This window comes from Lepidochelys olivacea (genome assembly GCF_965140295.1).
Source record: "Lepidochelys olivacea isolate rLepOli2 genome assembly, chromosome: 28".
NCBI lineage: Eukaryota > Metazoa > Chordata > Testudines > Cheloniidae > Lepidochelys > Lepidochelys olivacea.
Window position 1 is genome coordinate 2,214,723 of NC_140438.1, and position 19,613 is coordinate 2,234,335.

General features: G+C 60.6%; 1 protein-coding gene across 2 annotated transcripts; it reads right to left on the bottom strand.

The window, feature by feature from the left end:
* Positions 1-955: 955 nt before the first annotated feature.
* On the bottom strand, positions 956-19,149 carry ATP1B2 (ATPase Na+/K+ transporting subunit beta 2). Of its 2 annotated transcripts, none has more exons than XM_084616302.1 (7): positions 19,131-19,149; positions 6,463-6,591; positions 5,976-6,080; positions 4,979-5,184; positions 4,819-4,875; positions 3,808-3,906; positions 956-3,368 (listed from the first exon to the last, which is right to left on the bottom strand). In XM_084616302.1, the coding sequence occupies exons 2-7, from the start codon at positions 6,587-6,589 to the stop codon at positions 3,204-3,206; spliced, it is 759 nt and encodes a 252-aa protein (XP_084472428.1). In that variant the 5' UTR covers positions 6,590-6,591; positions 19,131-19,149; the 3' UTR covers positions 956-3,203. The 2 variants fall into 2 exon arrangements, with proteins under 2 accessions (XP_084472428.1, XP_084472427.1); XM_084616301.1 differs by lacking the exon at positions 19,131-19,149 and adding an exon at positions 11,674-11,931.
* Between the last annotated feature and the right edge of the window lie 464 nt (positions 19,150-19,613).

Consider the following 19,613-nt stretch of genomic DNA (forward strand, 5'->3'; position numbering starts at 1 on the left):
GACCCCCAGCTCCAGGACCCCACCCCTTGGGTCCAGCCCCACCCCACCCAGTCCAGCCCCATTCCGCCCCTTGCGAGGGATTGAGCAGGGCAGGAAGATTAACGCAGGACAATCTGTCAGGCCTGGCCCAGATGCAGTAATTGTGGGCAGGGGGGATTAAAATGATCCGGGGGGGGGAATTAAATTCACCCAAGGGGAAAAAATTATGTAGGTTACTAGGGGAGAAAATTCTTCCCAGGATGCTGGGGGAAGCCCCCCCCCCAAAAAACAGGGTCTTGGGAAACAGATAGGAGGGGGCCCCGCAGGCTGTCCATTGCCCCCACCCCCACGACGGGATCTGTCCCTGGTCCTGCAGTAACCTCCCCCCTCCCACGCAGAGCCAGGGAGAGAACCCAGGAGTCCTGGCTCCCAGCCCCCGCATCATGTGGAAGAACAAAACAGCATCCCCCTCCCTCTGTATCAGGGCACCCCGGCGCTCAGAAAAGGCCATAACGAGAAGAACAAGACACACACCCTTCTCCTGTGTTTCCCCACCCCCTATGTGCTGGCCCCACCCTTTGGCACAGAAGGCCCCTCCCCCATCAGTGTTGCAGCCCCACCCCTACCCAAAGATCTGCCTTCCCCCACCCCCGAATTAGTTACAGCACATCTTCTGACTCTTGTGCCGGGGACATTGGTGGGAGCGGTGGGATCTCCAATATTTGCCCCAGCAATTTATGTGTTGGGGGGAGGGAAAGCTGCGGGGGGGGGGGGGACACCACAGTGGCTCCAGTCTGGCTCTTGGGGGAAACTGAGGTATGGAAAGGCTAAAAATGATTAGTCCCTCTGTCTAATGGGGTTCGTATCCTCCCTACCTCACGGGAAGACAAAGCAATTAAAGACCACAAAGTGCCCAGAGACTCTGGTAACAGACGCGAGCATCATAAGTTCTTAATTATTTAATTAGCGATCCCTCGCTCCGCTCAACAGCCGATCTCAAAGTGCTTTTACAAAAGGGGCTCCAGGATCGTAATGGAGAAACTGAGGCACGTAGACTGAAAGTGACTTGCCTCGTCACAGATCCAGGACTAGGCCTCAACTAGGCCGCACTGCCTCCCTAGCGAGGGACAAATTACACTGGGCTCCAACTTAAGTGCAGTTGTAATATATCCCATCCGTGACCTCCGTACCTTGTTGCGGTGAGTTCCACCGGCTATAAAACGTTCCACATTGAAAATTAAACATGGTTACCATCTATAGTTTTTAAGGGTGGTTTGTTTTTTTATTTCTCCTCATCTTTTACAGTAGATCCGATACAGGCAATTAAATAATTCTGCAAATAAAAACGAGCCAGCATAATAAAAAAAGAGGTTAAAAAGCAAAAAGGGAGTTAAGTTATTTCATTCATACAGTGATCTCAAGGATGCAGCACCAGGAAAATGGGCTGGGAGAAAAGAGGGATTTAATTATTTTTTTAAAAATTACTTCCAGTTCCAAATGAAAGGGAATGGTTTCTCTCGTGGTTTACAGACAGCAGCAGAGAAGACGAGAGACCAGGCAGGAATCTACTACAGGCAAAGTTGGCATCAGCTGTTTCAAGGGCAGAGTTAAGGGGATGCAAGGGATTTCCCAGGATGCTGGAGGCGGGGGTGGGGGGGCAAGTCTTGTCTCAGTGCATATGCCGCGTGAAGCGAAAAGACAGATTAAAAATAACTGTACATTAAAAGAGGAAGACAGACCCTAAGATGAGGAAAGGGGTCACAGGGGTAGGGAGCCGGGGTACGACTCAGAAGGTGCTAGAAAGGTTACAGCCCAATATGGTGGCCTCAGCTCTGTAGGCCAGAAATCCAAGATGGCTGCCATTGCACAGCCCAACATGGCAGCCATTAGCCATGGAGGCCAGGAATCCAAGATGGCCACCATTCCACACCCAAGGTTTTGGCCATGAATACCAAGATTCAAAATGGTGCCTGCCCATTCCTCAGAGGCTAGGTCAAGCCTTTGACTACAGCGGCCATTTTGTTTCTTCACAGACAGAGCCAAATGGCAGCCATTTTTCTTTCCTGGCCCACGTGCCCCAGTCAAGTTGGCCAGACTATTTGCCGCAGAGGCTAAGAAACAAAATGGCCACTTTTCCACAGCCAACGGCAGCCATTTTGATTCCAGGCCTACCCAGACTATGGCCGCCATGTCTCTTTTCCAGGGCAGGGGGTCAAAATGGCTGACATTCCTCAGCTATCGTCCAGCCATTTTGATTCCCACATGGACAACGGCAGCCATGTCGTTGGCTACAGAATGGTGGCCATTTTGATTCCCGGTCTATACAGACAATGGTGGCTACGGAATGGCGGCCATTTTGATTCCCAAGAGACACGGACAACGGCTGCTATCCCACGATAGGGCCGCTGCTGTTCAGCCATTTTGTTTTCTAACCTACCAGGACAATGGCCGCCGTACGGGTGGCCACGGTACTGGGGTCGTTCCCATTCCCGGCCTACCTTCCTCAACTCAAGCCCCGGCACCTACTCGGTCAGGGAAACAAAATGGCCGCCGGCTCAAGACAACACACCAAATCTCAGTGTCTCCTGTAGGGGTGCGGGTGGGGGGGCTGGAAAACGGGGAGCGGGCAGAAGTGTGCGGGCTGGGGGGGCACACGAGGGGGGGGGAGAATAGAGGTCTCGGCCGTACCTTAATTTTTAATATATATATATAAAAAATATCTATATACATTTATTATTATATTAGGAAACATCTCAATGGGATTTCAAAGGGCAGGGGAAAGGGGGGGTGTCACAGGCTCTGAGCTGCCCCCCCAAAAATGGGGGGGAAAGGGCATTAGAAGAGATCAAAGCGACGTAGCATTCCAAAGGTTTTGGGGGTGCGGGGGTGTAGGGTGGTACCAGACCTTTCAGTGTAATCAGCACATTTTGGGGTGGGGGGCATAACTGGGGTGGGGGGGGTGCGCCACGGGGAAGGTCACTAAAACAGCCTAAGAGCCAGGTTAGTCATCCTAGGATTTTCGGCAGGACGATTTCAAGAGCAACCCCCCCACCCACCCCAAAATCAAATCAAATCCCAGGGGGTCCCTCCTCCATCAAGCCCCGCCCAGGATGTACCAGGGGCTCCTCCCCTTACGAAACTGGCCCCTCCTCCTCCATTAAGCCCTGCCCATTTGGGGGTGGAGCCCCGGGAAAGTTGGGGGGGGAAGGGAGGGGAAGCAGGGCTTAGTCCCTGTTGACCCGGATCTTGAAGGCCACGCGGCCGGCGAACTTGTCCCGCTCGTCGGTGGTGGCGATGTTCACGGCGTTGATTTTACACTCCACGTTGTGGTCCGTGTTGGCCTCCAGGCTCAGGAACTTGACGGCCACGATGGGCTGGGTGTAGTTCACCTAAAGCGGGGAGGGCGGTGGGTCAGGAACCGAGGATGGGACCCCACTCCCCTCCCAGAGCCGGGGAGAGAACCCAGGAGTCCTGGCTCCCAGCCCGCCCTGCTCTAACCCACCAGCCCCCACAATCCCCTCCCAGAGCCGGGGAGAGAACCCAGGAGTCCTGGCTCCCAGCCCGCCCTGCTCTAACCCACCAGCCCCCCACAATCCCTTTCCAGAGCCGGGGAAGAGAACCCAGGAGTCCTGGCTCCCAGCCCGCCCTGCTCTAAGCCACCAGCCCCCACTACCTGCCCAGAACCGGGGAGAGAACCCAGGAGTCCTGGCTCCCAGCCTGCCCTGCTCCAACCCACCAGCCCCCACTCCCCTCCCCCAGCAGAGATCAGGGACCCCCCAATCCTGCACAGCCCCCCAGCTGAGACCAGCCCCCCCCCACGTTACTCACATGGACTTTCTTGCCATAGTAGGGGAAGTACATGAGGTCGATGTGACCATTGGGGGGGAACATGACCATCTCCCCCAGCTTCTGTGCGTCCTCCTCTTTCTGGTGGGGGGGAAGGAGAGAGAGAGGGGTCAGGGGTTACCCAGAACCCCTCCAGCCGTCCCCCACCACCCTATCCCCTTGCGCGTTCCCATTGGGGTCTTCCCCTCTCCCTCCCCCACCAAAAATCCCCTCCCCCAGCTCCGTCATCCCCCCAGCCTTAGCCCCCCCACCTACCCTGCCTGCCCCCCAGCTTCCCACCCCCATCCTCAGAGCCCCCCACACCCCTAACCTCCCCCCCCGGCATGTCCCCCCCTTCATTTTCCTAGCCACCTGTCCACCCCCACCACTGAGCCCGGAGCCCCCCCATTTCCTGTCCTTACTGCGCGCTCCATCTCGGGGTTCAGCTGCCCGGAAGGCGGAGGAGAGTGAGATGAAATGAGTGAATAAGTGGCCGAGAGGGAGAGGTAGCGAGAAGAGATGTCGGTAGCCAGGGAATTTGGGGAGGGGGGACAGCTCGAATTAGGGTGCAGTTGGGAGAATCTGCTCAACTCGGGGTGCCGGTTTGGTGGGGATCAGCAAAGCCATTTACTGCTCTGGGGCTGGGAGAGGCAGGGCTAAGGTGAATTTGGGGGGGGCATCTAAAATAGGGGTGCAACCAGAAATCACTAACCTCAGGGTACGAGTCATAGGGACCCATTCAACCAACCAGCGGCTCCCCCAGGTCCTATGGGATGGGAATGGGACTGCTATAAGCTGGAGGGAGGGGTGTATATATTTGGGGGACCCCCCCAGAAACCCCCACCTGAGCGTGGGGGTTCCCCGTTGCCCGGACACATCCCTTACCGCCTGGAGTTTGGAAGTGGGCGTCTGTGGGCGGGAGGAGCCAGAGAGAGACAAGGAAGATGAGTTAATGGAGAGAAAAGGGGGTGATGGAAGTGGGGGGCAGCGGGGTGGGGGGCAGGGGGGGCTCACCTTGGCAGCACAGGTGACATTCATGGTCTGGTTGGCCCCTGCGAAGAAGTTGATGACCTGGAAGGAGGAAGGGGGGGGTCACAAAAAGTGCAGGGAAGAACCCCCAAAATTTGGGGGGCACAAACCCCAGGCCAGGCTGCCCCCCGCCAGCCCCACCTACCCGGTTCATCTTGATGAGGATGCAGGGCCGGCCGTCGGCGTAGCCGTAATGGGTGGAATCGTTGAGCCCGGAGCAGGCGCCCAGCACCGTGCGGTTAAACTGGCAGGCCCGCTTGGGGTAATTCAGCACCCCATTGTCCGGCTGCTCGTTGTAGCGGCCCGGGCGGCAAGCGTCGTTGGTGGCCACCTGGATGGAGTCATTGTAGGCTGGGGGGAGAGGGGGGGGAAGTTAGCAGGTGAGTGCCAAGGAGCTACCAGAGTTACAGCCCTGAGGAGAATCCAGTGGCGGGGAGTTCCGCAGGTTAACAATGTCTGCTGGGGAAGGTTGTGGGCTCTGCTGACTGCCACCAGGGGGCAGCAGCGGCCTGCCTTTCACCTGCAGTCTGCCATTCACTGGCGTCCTCCCTCGGTCCAGGTAGCCATGGCTACAGACCCCCCCTCTCCAGCCCCCCCACTGGGTCCGTCAGGCACAACTGAGCTAATGCATGATGTGACGGGGTGGGGGCAGTTTGCAGGGGGCAGATGCAATGCCGGGGAAGGAGGGGGGACCTGGGTCGGCAACAACTAAGCACGTTGGGGTCTCCAGTGGGGTGGGGGCCACGACCCCCCCAAAAAATCTGGCTCTCTCCTCCCACACATCCAAACAACCCCTCCAAAAAAAAAAAATTTTTTTAAATCTACCCCTGCCCCATGCCCAAAATCCCCCTCCCCCTTCTCTCCCATCGCACCCCCAAATCTGCTCCTCCAACCCCCACGTCCCCCAAGATCCAGCCCCCCTGCATGCCCCCCCTGCCCCTTCTCCCACCCCCAATTGCCCCTCCAAATGTCTCCCCCCCTTCTCTCTGTGCTCAGACACCCCCCTCTTCTCCCCCACAGCCGCCCTGCGGCCCAGGGGGACCCCCGAACTAGAAGCCACCATCCCCATCCCAACCCCCTTCCCACCCCAATGGGGGTTAATCTGGGGGGACCCCCCCCCCGTTTGCTCCTTCCCAACTCACGATCCAGGAAGTCATTCAGCATCTTGACGTGATGGTCCCAGGTCTCAGTGTTGCTGACGTTAAAAGTCACGTCCAGGGCATCTGTTTTGGGGCGGATCATCATCCCTGGGGGGGGGGGGGACAGGAGGGAGAGATGTATGGCGGGGTTCTACTTTAGGGGGGCAGTACGAGCCCTCCCAGCGCCACCCTTCCCACCCTGATCGTGCCGATGCAACCGGGCGCCCGCGATGAGAAGGATCCACTGGGAGAGGCGTGCGTGAGAGTGTGCGCGGCCCCCCCACGCGCACGTGCAAAATAAAAGAAAAGGGGGGGTGCCCAAGAGCCCGCCCTCCCACGACGGCCCCAGCCGGGGGCCGTGGCCAAGGAACCCAGGCCGGAGGCGGGGGTGGCAAGTGGGCGTGCGACGGGCGTGCGAGCGATGGGCAATGCAGGCAAAGTGGGGCACGCTGCCCCCCCCGGGTGCCCCCCCCCACGCACGAGGCCTTACCGGGCACAGAGAGGCGGTCCTGGTACTTGGGGATATAGGGGTCCACCGTCTGCAGCATGACCCACATGGTGAGCGTGAAAAGCGCCGTGAGAAAGCCGTAGAAGACCAGGTAGAAGAACAGGATCATGGCTGGGGGGCAGGGAGGGGGGACAAAATGGGGGGGGTCAAGCAGAGCCCCCACGTGGGAGAGGGGAGCCCTCCTGTGCCCCCCCAAACCCTGCCCCTCTGCAGCCCCCGCAAACTTCCCCTACCTCAGTCTTCGATCTCACCCCCGCCCCATCTTATTCCACCCCCGCAGGTGGACCCCCGGACCCCTTTCACTCTGCCCCACAAGCCAACAGCTCCCCGACACACACCTGCCCCCCTCCTCAGGCTGCAGCCCCCCTTCGTCCAGCACCTAGGCTGGGAGGCCCAATGCGCCCCCCCTCACATTCCCATGCTGGCCCTGTTCCCGTTAATTAGACAGGAGATGAAGGGAATTGGGGGGGGAAGTTACCCCTCCCCCCAACACATGGCCTAACCCCCCTGCCCCCTGACAAACCTTGTGCAGGAGGGAGGGGGTTGGGCACATACCCCCCCCCAAATAGGGGGTTCCCAGGGGGGAATTTGGATGTGTCCCCCAGCTCACACAGGAAGTGGGGGGCAGATGGCTTTCCCTCCAGAAACAGGGGTCTGCATCCCACTCTGCTGGGTGCCTGGGTGTGGGGGGTTCAGCCAGTTGGGGACCCCTCCCCAGACTAAATGGGGGGGAAGGGGCCAGATCCCTCAATCTTCCCCCTCAGATCCACCCCAACCCCTGCACTCCCAGATGCACCCCTCCGCTCACTGCCCCACAGCCAGGGTACCCCAACATCCCTCCCCTGCACCCCCAGATCTACTCCTTCCCCACTGCACCCCCAGCCAGGGTACCCCCATGCACCCCTCCCCACACCCCAGATCCATCCCTTTCTCAAAAGCCCTCCAAGTCTCCAGATACCCCCCAATACCCTCAGATCCAACCCCCACATACACCCCTAAATAGTACCGCCCCACACTTTACCTAGACCACGTGTCCCTGCAGAATGAACCCTGCGGCCGTTCCGGGGACCCCTGCACAGAGCCCCATGGATTGGGAAGGGAGGGAATCAGGACACGGGAAAAGCCCTGGGGGAGACGGGGATCCCCTGATCTCCACCCCCAACATTCCCCTCCCCTGATCCCCAGCACAGCCCCAAGGCTAGCCAGCAACACCGCTCTGCCCTCAGGGCTCGCAGGTCGGCTCCCCGCTCGGGAGACAGGCCCGGAGGAGCGCAGGAGGAAACCCAAAGGTGAGAGAACAGAGCAGCTCTGAGCTATCCCAGGTGTAAACCCAGAGTAACCCCGGTGTAAACCTAAAAGGGGTGGCCATCAGCCCCTCTACTCCCCAGTTATTCCCTGGTTTAAACCCAGATTAATACCAGTGTAAACCTAAAGTGGTTGGCCATCAGCTCCTCTACTCCACAGCTACTCCCTAGTGTAAACCCAGAGTAACCCTGGTGTAAACCTAAAGGGGGTGGCCATCAGCCCTTCTATTCCCCAGCTATTCCCTGGTTTAAACTCAGATTAATACCATTGTAAACCTAAAGGGGTTGGCCATCAACTCCTCTAGTCCACAGCTACTCCCTGGTGTAAACCCAGAGTAACCCTGGTGTAAACCTAAAGGGGGTGGCCATCAGCCCCTCTATTCCCCAGCTACTTCTTGGTGCAAATTCAGAGTAATCCTGCTGTAAACCTAAAGGGGATGAAGATTAGCCCCTGTGCTCCCCCAGGAGCAAACCCAAAGGTGAGGAAGAACAGAGTAGGTCTGGCCTACAGCCTGGTGTAAACCTGGTGTAACCCCAGTGTAAACCTAACAGGGATGGTGATTAACCCCTCTGCTCCTTCCTGGTGCAAATCCTGAGTAACCCAGCTGCAAACTTGAAATTGGAGGCATGGGAGATTTGCCCTTGGTTATTCCCATTGTAAATCCAGAGTAACCCTTCTGTAAATCTACAGGTGTCTGTCTACACAGAACTGGCCCCCTCAGCCTGCAACTACTCCTTGATGGAAATGCACCTAACCCAACTTCCCAGCCCCTCTGGAGCACCTGAGCATGGGAGGGATGTAAATCCAGATGAACAGGTGTAAACCTGTAGTAACCCTAGTGCAACCCAAAAGGTGACTGTAAGCAAAGCATAGCCCCTCTACTTAGAGGTGTAAATCCAGAGTAAGCAATGTCACTCCAAAGGCAGCGGAGATCAGAGAGTGATCCGTTGCTCCCAGGTGTAAATCCAGAGTAACCCAAAGGCAAGGGGGATCAGAGCAATGCTTTGCTCCAGGTGTCAATCCGGAGTAATCTGCTCCAGGTGTCAATCCGGAGTAACCCAAAGGCAAGGGGGGCAATCAGAGCAGTGCATTGCACCCAGCTACTACCCAGTGTAAATCTAGAGCAATCCCATCGATCGCCAATGCCTTATGGGTTGCAGGGAATGACCCACCGCTCCCGGCTACTCCTGGGTGTCAATCCGGAGTAACCCCCACTACAAACAGTGCAACACTCCTAGCTACCCCCCTGCCCACACCCTAACCCCAGCGCTTCCAGGGAGGGCGGCAGGGTAGAGGGGTTCCCCCCAGCCCCACAAACAAAGCCCTTGGCTAGCACAGAGGCCGGCTCAAAGCCCCTAAGCCCAAGGACTGGTAGAGGCAGGTCACACACAAGTACCAGTGGGGGCCCCCCACAGGCCCTGGGCCCAGCTGTGATCCGGGGAAAGGACAGGTGAGGGGTTCATGTGGCCCCACATCTTGCCCTCTGCCAGCCCCCTCCCCAGAGCCTCCCCCCCCACGCTTCCCAGCCCCCCCACCCCCTACAAGCTCAGTCAGCCCCCCTCCATTCCCATCTCCCCACTCTGCCACCTGCCCCCCACATCCCCCCAGCCTCCCCACTCCACCACATCTACCTGACCCCCAGCTCCCCCCCACTCCACCACCTGCCCCCCACATCCCCCTTTTCACCAGCCCCCCATATCCCCCCAAAAGCCCCTCATATCCCCCCACTCCAACAGCCCCCCCTCCAGCTCCCTGCCAGTCCCTCCCCACTCCTTCTCCCACCCCGACCTCCCAGATCTCTCCCCCCCCACCACACCCCCACTCTCCACCAGCCCAATCCGGTCCGCCAAGCTGCCAGCTTCTCCGCAATGCAACAAGCCAAGACATTATCCCCCAGCCAGAGCGAGATGGGAACCCAGCCCCCCCCCCAACAAGTTTCCCCAGCCCCCCCTCCCCCCGGCCTGCTGCAGTGAAGGGAGGGGGGACGCTGCCTTCTGCAGTGAATCTAAGCCGGGATTAATGGTGAATCCCCAGCCTACCGCCCCCCCCACACACACACTTAAAAAAAACCCTGGACAAAGCAAAGGGCAATTAATCCAGACGGGGTGGGGGGGTCCCTATTCTGAGGGGCCCCCCTCCATACAGCTCCCCCTGCCTCCCCCAGAGCTGGATTCCCTCCTTCTATCCAACCCCTTCCCACTCCCAAAGATGGGGGGGCAGTGGTGTCAGGCCACAGGGGGGTACGTGCAGGAGGAAAAGGGGGGGCCTGCAAAGTGTGGGGGGGAGCAAGAGGGACTGGACAGAGGGGCAAAATCTGGGGGGGTAGGAGGGGGGAGGATAAGGAGTGCTAATTTTGGAGGGAGAGGGCTATTGCCGGATGGGGGGGGCTGATCCCCCCCTTCCAAGTCCCCCTCGGCATGGGGCGGGGGCTGTGTTGACAGATGGGGGGGGGGCTAAGACTCACCCAGCTCCTACAGAAAGCTGACCTACTTTTCCCAGCCCTGTCCACCGCAGCACTGTGAAACTCGGGGGGGGGGGATTGATAGAGACAGGGCATGGGGGGCATTACCCACCCCCCCAGCCCCTGCCCCATATATAGCCCTGTCTCTGCCCCACACCAATCTCAGAGGCCAGCCCCCTTCTCTGCCCCCCCATCACCACAGCCCCCCAGCCCCCTCCCAGTACCGCATAGATAAGGGCAACCGATTTTCTTTGAGGGGGATGGGGAATATAGCCCCCCAATTTTTCTCCTTCACCCCACCATGTGATGGGTTCATTTACCCGCCCCATGAAACACCCCAAAACATTATGAGAAGAGCTTCAATCCTAGCCCCTCCCAATAATCCCCCCCACTTTAAGGCACATAGCCCCCCCCCAAAAAAATACACCCCAGGGATCACCCAATGACTCCACTTTCTACAGAGATTTGGGTCATGACGACAATCCTCCCAGAGAACTGTGCCCCCAAACAGCCCCCCCAAATCCGCCTCCTTTCCGGACTCTTCAAGGACACCCCAATAACCCCCCCCCCGACAACCTGCTCCTGACACCCCCGGTTATTGCCCCTAGACAGGAGGGGGGATTGGGGAGGGTAAAGGGCACCTGCTAATGACACCCCAAATTTCCCCCATCTTAACCTCTCCCCGGCCCCCTCCTTTTAAGGGCACCTGCTAGCGACACCCCAAATTTCCCCATATTAACCTCCCCCCGGCCCCTTCCTTTTAAGGGCATCCGCTAACGACACCCCAAATTTCCCCCATATTAACCTCCCCCGGCCCCTTCCTTTTAAGGGCTCCTGCTAGCAACACCCCAAATTTCCCCCATATTAACCACCCCCCGTCCCCCTCCTTTTAAGGGCACCTGCTAACGACACCCAAAATTTTCCCCATATTAACCACCCCTCGTCCCCCTCCTTGTAAGGGCTCCTGCTAAGGACACCCCAAATTTTCCCCATATTAACCTCCCCCGGCCCCCTCCTTTTAAGGGCACCTGCTAACGACACCCAAAATTTCCCCCATATTAATCACCCCTCGACCTCCTCCTTTTAAGGGCTCCTGCTAGCGACACCCCAAATTTCCCCCATATTAACCACCCCTCGTCCCCCTCCTTTTAAGGGCTCCTGCTAGCGACACCCCAAATTTCCCCCATATTAACCACCCCTCGTCCCCCTCCTTTTAAGGGCTCCTGCTTGCGACAACTTCTCCCCCTAGATCAACCTCCCCCCTCCTTTTAAGGGCATTAGCTAACGACACCCCAATTCTCCCCCTAGCTCAGCGCCCCCCCCCAAACCCCCCCCCACGCTTCTCCGGCTTTTCAAAGGCTAACACGCCAATCACCACCCCCCGCGGCTCTGCCCCAGAGCCGGCCCCCCCCCAGCCAGCCACGTACCCCAACTGCTGCCCGTGCGCCCCATAAATTGGCGGGTGCGCGGGTTCCAGATGGCTTCTCGCCACTCCGCCATGACTTGCCCGCAGGTTTTCTTCTCCTTCTCGATAGCCATGGTGTGGGGGGGGGGCTGCAGAACTGGGGGGGGCTGGAGCAAGGAACCCTAGATTCCCCCGGCGGAGGAAGGAGCTGGGGGGGGCTGGCGGGGGGGGGGCGCTGGATACGTAGCTACACCCGGGAGACGCTACCCCAGCACCGGCTCCGCAGCTGATGGTGAGCAGAGCAAGGCAGCGTGTGTGGGGGGGGGTGGTGAGGGGTGGGGGGGTATTTTATTCCGCTCAGCCCTCCCCAGGCCCCGCCCCACCGGGCGCTCATGCATATGCAAATGAGCCCGCCCAGGGGGCGGGGCGGCTCATTCAGGGTTTGCGGCCGGCCCGGGGCGGGGCTTCAAGAGACGGGGCGGGGGGAGTCTCCCCTCCCCCCGCCCCCCAGGGAAAGGGGAATATCCCCCCCCCTCCCCTGGGACAGGTGGTGGGGAGGGGATAGATAGATAGATGAAGGGATGGATTGATGGATGGATGTGTGGGTGCATGAAGGGGTGGGGGTGATGGGTGGGTGGGTGGATGAAGGGATGGATGGATGGATGGATGGATGAACGGATGGATGGATGGATGGATGGACGGATGGATGGATGGGTGTATGAACGGATGGATGGATGGATGGATGGATGGATGGATGGGTGTATGAACGGATGGATGGATGGATGGATGGATGGATGGATGGATGGGTGTATGAACAGATGGATGGATGGATGAGCGGATGGATGGATGGATGGATGAGCGGATGGATGGGTGTATGAACGGATGGATGGATGGATGGATGAAGAGGTGGATGGAGGGATGGATCAGTGAGTGGATGACGGGATGGATGGATAGGTGGGTGGGTGGGTGGATGAAGGGCTCTGTCTGGGGATGGAGGGATGGGTGGGTGGGTGGACGCAGGGTTCTGCCCAAGGATGGCGGGATGGGTGGGTGGGTAGAGATGAGGGATGGATGAGACAGTGGGTGGGTGGGTGGGTGGACGAGTGGACGAAGGGCTCTGCCCAGGGATGGACAGATGGATGGGTGGGTGGACGAAGGGACGGATGGATGGGTCAGTGGGCGGGTGGATGGATTGGTGGGTGGGTGGGTGGATGGACGAAGGGATGGATGGATGGGTCAGTGGGTGGATGGATGGATGGATGTGTGGGTGGACGAAGGGATGGATGGATGAGTGGGTGGGTGGACGCAGGGTTCTGCCCAGGGACGGAGGGATGGGTGGGTGGGTAGATGAAGGGATGGATGGATGAGTCAGTGGGTGGGTGGATGGGTGGACGAAGGGCTCTGCCCAGGGATGGACAGCTGGATGGGTGGGTGGACGAAGGGACTGATGGATGGGTCGGTGAGTGGGTGGGTGGATGGATGGATGGATGGGTCAGTGAGTGGGTGGGTGGATGGATGGATGGATGGGTCAGTGGGCGGATGGATTGGTGGGTGGGTGGATGGACGAAGGGATGGATGGATGGGTCAGTGAGTGGGTGGGTGGATGGATGGATGGGTCAGTGGGTGGATGGATTGGTGGGTGGGTGGATGGACAAAGGGATGGATGGATGGGTCAGTGGGTGGGTGGGTGGATGGATGGATGGATGGGTGGGTGGGTGGGTGGATAAAGGGATGGATGGATGGATGTGTGGGTGAGTGGGTGGATGAAGGGATGGATGGATGGGTGGGTGGGTGGGTGGATGAAGGGATGGATGGATGGATGGATGGATTGGTGGGTGGGTGGGTGGATGGACGAAGGGATGGATGAATGGGTCAGTGGGTGGGTGGATGGATGGATGGATGGATGTGTGGGTGGGTGAGTGGACGAAGGGATGGATGGATGGATGGATGGATGGATGGATGGATGGATGGATGAAGGGCTCTGCCCGGAGATGGGGGGGGGGTGGGTAGCTACCCGGCGGTACATCCCACGCTCCATCCCACGCTGCAAAGCCGCTGTGACCCCACTGCCCTGGCTCTGGGGTTACCTCGACGTGCTGAGCTGGGGTGTGTCACCTGGAGCGGCCACGTCCAGGGCCAGGTGCACGTTACCTGTAGCGAGCGCCGGGCGTCAGCGAGCCAGTGGCAACTCCTCTAATCTGGGGGGGGGGTGGGGAGGGAACAGGGGGTGTAATACCCCCCATCTCACACACTCGTCCGGAGTCACACCACCGTCCACCAGCCAGCAACAGGCCCACTGGAAATCCGAAGCGACTCCAGGGGACAGACTCGGGACGGATGGAAGGGTGTGGGCAGGGCCAGGAAACTGTCTAGGGCCGGCCCCGGGGCTGCGTGGGGGGGCGGATGGATGGACACATGGATGGAGGGTTGCGTATGGGGCTGGGTGAATGGAGGTTTGGGTGGGGGGACTGATGGATGGACAGCAGCATCTGGGCACAGATGGATGGACAGATGGATGCAGGGCTGTGTGTGGGGTGGGTGGATGGATTGTGTGTGCATGGAGGGGGGCTGGGCAGATGGGGGGCTGCATGTGGGGCTGGGTGGAGGTGGATGGATTGTGGATGAAGTGGGAGCTGGGAGGATGGGGGGCTGGGTGTGGGGCTGGGTGGATGGATGGATGGATGGATGGATGAAGGGGGGCTGGGAGGATGGGGGGCTGCTTGTGGGGCTCGGTGGATGGACGGGCGGAGGGGGGACTGAGTGGAGTGGGGGCTGGGAGGATGGGGGCTGCGTGTGGGTCTGGGTGGATGGACAGGTGGATGGAGGGGGGCTGGGTGGAGGGGGGCTGCGTGTGGGGCTGGGTGGATGGACAGGCGGATGGAGGAGGGGCTGGGAGGATGGGGGGCTGGGTGGAGGGGGGGCTGCGTGTGGGGCTGGGTGGATGAACCATTTGGCCGTGCCGAACAGCACAATTTGTGGTGTCGGCACCCCCCGGCCCTGGGCCCAGGATCCCCCCCCACAAACCCCCGGCGGGGTCCGAGCCCCCCCAGCCCTGACCCCGGGCTCACCCCGGATCTGTCCTTGAGGCCCGGCCCGTGGCCAGCTGCCGGCTAACGAGCAGGTGCGGACAGAGCCGGGCCGATAAGATCGGGGGGCCGGGACACACGGGGCCCATTCAGCCCTGAAGGACGCGACCCACGGAGCGGAACGGTTCCCCTGGCCTCCATCCAGGGCCTCCCCTTAGATTTCACCAGGGACCCCATAGCGTGGCCGGGACCGTCGCAAGCAACCCCTGCACCAGGGTACCCCCCCAGAACGAAGCCACCGCTCGCCCCCATCTCCCATTCGGGGTGGGGATGCCCGTGGGAGCTGGGGAGGGAGGGAGGGGGTTGGGGAACCACCAGAGGACATGGGGCTCCTTCTACTCAGGGGGCGGGGCTTTAAGGTGTCTGGGCGAGGCCTAGGGAAGGGGTGTGGCCTTGTCTGCTAGGAGGCGTGGCCTGAGGAAAGGTGAAACTGGGGCAAAGGTTTATCATTAAGGTCAGGGAGGAAGTTAATTCTGACACCCCCAGTCCCCTCCCAGATCCAGGGAGAGAACCCAGGAGTCCTGGCTCCCAGCCCCCCTGCTCTAACCCCCAGCCCCCACTGCCCTCCCAGAGCCATGGAGAGAACCCAGGAGTCCTGGCTCCCAGCCCCCCTGCTCTAACCCCCAGCCCCCACTGCCCTCCCAGAGCCATGGAGAGAACCCAGGAGTCCTGGCCCCCAGCCCCACCGCTCTAACCCACCAGCCCCCACTCCCCTCCCAGAGCCGGGGAGAGAACCCAGGAGTCCTGGCTCCCAGCCCCCCCTGCTCTAACCACCTGGCCCCACTCCCCTCCCAGAGCTGGGGAGAGAACCCAGGAGTCCTGGCTCCCAGCCCCCCCTGCTCTAACCACCTGACCCCACTCCCCTCCAGAGCTGGGGAGAGAACCCAGGAGTCCTGGCTCCCAGCCTTTGTGTGTGGCAATGGATGGGAGCTAAGGTGGTATGGAAGTGGGGGAGCTGGTGCAGAGGGGATCTATGGGGTGTTAGGCCCCCCATGAGAGAAGGCCGGGGCAAACCCAGCTGAAGAATCCAGGAACTGCTCAGCCCCCCACTTCCTGGTACCAAACTGGTTGAACTGGTCCAGCCTGCTGCTGCAGTCACGGGGCAAACGCACCCTCATCTTCTTCTGTCCCCTTTCCTCCTCCCCGGCCTTCCCCCCAAGGCCCCCCACAGCCCCCACTCCCCTCCCAGAGCTGGGGAGAGAACCCAGGAGTTCTGGCTCCCAGCCCTCCCACTCTAACCACTAGCCCCCACTCCCATCCCAGAGCTGGGGAGAGAACCCAGGAGTCCTGGCTCCCAGCGCCCCCAATCTAATCACTAGCCCCCAGTCCCCTCCCAGAGCTGAGGAGAGAACCCAGGAGTCCTGGCTCCCACTGGGAACCTCCCAACCCAGCACGGGATCGAGGGGGATTGGAGCACCATGGCTTTCATGCCCATGCACCCTGCTCCACCAGGGAAGGGGTCAGGAAGGCCCGTTTACCAGGCACCCAATCTTCGCAGGGTGTATCCCTCCCCAGCCACCCCCTATCTCTGCAGGGGGAGGGGTCATAGGACCCCGGTGTCCGGGAGAGGGGAGCAACAAACCCAGGCATCCGGGGAGGTGAAGGAGAGAGGCAAAGTACCCAGAGCGAGGTGCAGAGCCCCAGATCTGGAAGTGTGGGTGCAGGGGAGGGAAAGGACCCAGGCATCCGGAGGGAGGGGATAGAAGGTAGATGTCCATGATATGGCGGAGGAGGAGACAGAACCCAGGAGTCTGGGTTACATGATAAAACACAGCTGTCGGGGCTCGTGGTTGGAGCGGGGCGGGGGGGGCTGGGAGCCAGGACGCCTGGGTTCTATCCTGTCTCCGAGAAGGGAGTGGGCCCAGAGGGTGCCTTCTAAACCCCATGGTGGTCCCTCATGAGCCGCTGCAGCACCCAGCAAGGGGGGGCGGGATGAGCGCCGGCTGGTCTGAGTCACGGGGAATCAGCCACTCGGCATTTGACCCGGTTGTGTGGGGAGGAAACTCACCTGCCCTGTAAGTGGCTTTGGGTTCACTCCTGGGGACAGGGGGGAACTGGGTCAGCCCATCCTACGCTGAGCTATGTGATGTAACAGTGGGGGTTGGGCACCAGGACTCCTGGGTTCTCTCCCTGGCTATGGGAGGGGAGTGGGGGCTAGTCGGTAGAGCAGGGGGGGCTGGGAGCCAGAACTCCTGGGTTCTCTCCCTGGCTCCGGGAGGGGAGTGGGATGGGGTCTGGTGGGTCAGAGCAGGGGGGGCTGGGAGCCAGGACTCCTGGGTTCTCCCCCCGGCTCTGGGAGGCGAGTGGGGTCTGGTGGGTCAGAGCAGGGGGGGCTGGGAGCCAGAATTCCTGGGTTCTCTCCCTAGCTCTGAGAGGGGAGTGGGGTCTAGTGGGTAGAGCAGGCAGGCCTGGGAGCCTGGACTCCTGTTTCTAATCCCAGCTCCGCCCTGATTCAGCTGCATAACCTTGGCCACCTCTCACCGTTTCCCCGTGCCTCGGTTTCCCCACCTGCGAAACTGGGCTAATGAGAGGCTGCCTGAAGGCGACTCATCTTTTCCACGCATACCTGCCCCGCGGCCGGCTCCCCGGGAAGGGCCGGCTCCGGCCCCACAACCCCGACCCACACAAGCGACACCGCACCCCCCTCCCCGCCGGTGTGATTCAGCCGGCTGAAAATAGCTGGTTTATGGAGGAAGACGGGCCTGCCTGGATCAGTCGCATTCCTCCGGGACAAACAAGTTTGGCCTAGATTCCCGGTACATGGGCCGGGCACGCAGCTGACAAGGGACCGGGGGCTGGGGGGTGCTGCTGAAGTTTTGGGGTCCAGGGCCTGGGGGTTCGCTCTGGGTTTCGGGAGGTTAAAGGGGGCGAGATTCAGATTGGGGGCTGAAGGGTCAGGAAGGTGGGTGGTGTTGTTGGGGGGGGGCGTCACATTTTGAGGGGTTTCAGCTGAAGATTTGGAGTGCGGGGTTGGGGTTGACTCAGAGTTTGGGTGGAAAGGCCAGAAGGGTTGGTGGGAGTTTGGGGGGCAGTTTTGGGGGGGTTCCGCTGCAGTTTTGGGGGAGAGGCGCTGGCCTGAGTTGGGAGGGATGTTGGGGGGCTGGGGGGAATTCACTTAACACCTTGGTGGGGCTAAATGTTAAGGCGGTGAAGGGTCAGTCTGGGAGCAAGATTGGGGGGGATGGACCATGGGTTGGGGGGGTACGTTTGGGGGGGGGGAGAGTCGGGAGGGAAAGGAGCAAGTTTTGGGAACAGGTTTTCAGGGGTCCCTGGGGGGGAAAGGTTTGGGCAACTGGGGGTGAATTGGGGGGATGGTTCTGGGGGGGGTTGGGACAAGTTTGGGGGGAAGGCTCAGGAGACTAAGGGGGGGTTGGCTGTGGGGGAAAGTTGGGGTTGAGTTTGGGGGTGGTTTCGGGGGGGTCACTGGGTGAGTTTGGGGGTAGGTTCAGAGGCACAGATTGGGGGAGGGGTTTGGGGGGCTGGGTGAGTTTGCGGGGGAAGGCTTGGGAGACTGAGAGGGTTGGCTGTGGGTGGAGGGTTGTGGGTGAGTTTGGGGGCAGGCTCAGAGGAATAGGTTGGGTGAGGGTTCGGGGGGGGTCTGGGTGACTTTGGGGGAGGAGCGGAATGAATTTGGGGGGGCTTTCTGGCTTTTTGTGTGGATATGGCAGAAGAAATTCAGCATACTGGAGGAATTTGGGGGTCACTGTTAGGCAGTGGGGACACCCCGATGGTGGGGGGCTGTGGTCGTACAGGCCAGCACCCCACACAGGGCCCGGCAGGTGGTTCCCATAGACCCAGGGGACCCCCCCACACACAAACACACACCAAGAAAACCCTGAACAACAAAGCCACAATAAACGGCCCAATGACGCAACCCTGGGTGTGTGTCCAAGGGACGGGCCCAGCGGCCTCTGGATTAAGTGGGGTAAAGTCCAGTCTGTCTCTGCCATGGGGCAGGGAGGAGGGGAGTGGGGTCTGGTGGGCCAGAGCAGGGGGGGCTGGGAGCCAGGACTCCTGGGTTTTCTCCTCGGCTCTGGGAGGGGAGTGGGGGCTGGTGGTTAGACAAGGGAGGCTGGGAGCCAGGACTCCTGGGTTCTCTCCCCAGCTCTGGGAGGGGAGTGGGGGCTGGGGGGTCAGAGCAGAGGGGGCTGGGAGCCAGGACTCCTGGGTTCTCTCCCAGCTCTGGCAGCGGAGTAGGGTCAGGTGTTAGAGCACGTGAGGGGGGGGTGCCCTGGGAGCCAGGACTCCTGGGTTCTCTCCCCGGCTCTGGGAGGAGAGTGGGGTCTACAGGGGGAGGGCCTCGCACCGGATGGGGCCGGCTTGATTGGACCCACGGCGCCGGGAGCAGAGGCCGGACGAGAGGGATAAAACCAGCTGGATCCCAGCACCTCACCTGCCGCCCTGCGCCCGGTGGAGCCGCCTCCCCCGGGCCCAGCCCGCTCTGGATTCCTCGCACCAGATCCGGATTGCGGGAGGTCTGGCCCCGAGGCCTGGGGCTGAAGGGCAATCCCACAGGGCTGGGAAAGACAAACAGAACGTGCCCCAGCCTGGGACCGGAGCTGATACTCCCTGGTGTAAACCAGGAGGCCAGTTCCCCCTCGCTAACCCCAAGGCCAATCCACAGTCACTCCACTGGGCCGGTTCCCCTCCGCTGACCCCTATGCTAATCAGGAGTCACTCCAGAGTCAGTCCACTGGGGCCAGTTCCCCCTCACTAGCCCCAGTGCCAATCCGGAGTCACTCCACTGGGGCCGGTTCCCCCTCGCTAACCCCTATGCCAATCAGGAGTCACTCCAGAGTCACTCCACTGGGGCCGGTTCCCTCTCGCTAGCCCCAGTGCCAAGTGGGAGTCACTCCAGAGTCCCTGCACTGGAGCC

Bases quoted from the DNA above. Each gene is read 5' to 3' on its own strand.
- ATP1B2 (XM_084616301.1), bottom strand. From the start codon at position 11,785: ATGGCTATCGAGAAGGAGAAGAAAACCTGCGGGCAAGTCATGGCGGAG. The intron at 6,592-11,673 runs GTACGTGGCTGG...CCTGCCCCCCAG, and splicing joins GCGCACGGGCAGCAGTTGGG to CCATGATCCTGTTCTTCTAC. The intron at 3,907-4,818 runs GTGAGCCCCCCC...CCCCCCCACCAG, and splicing joins ATGTCACCTGTGCTGCCAAG to AAAGAGGAGGACGCACAGAA.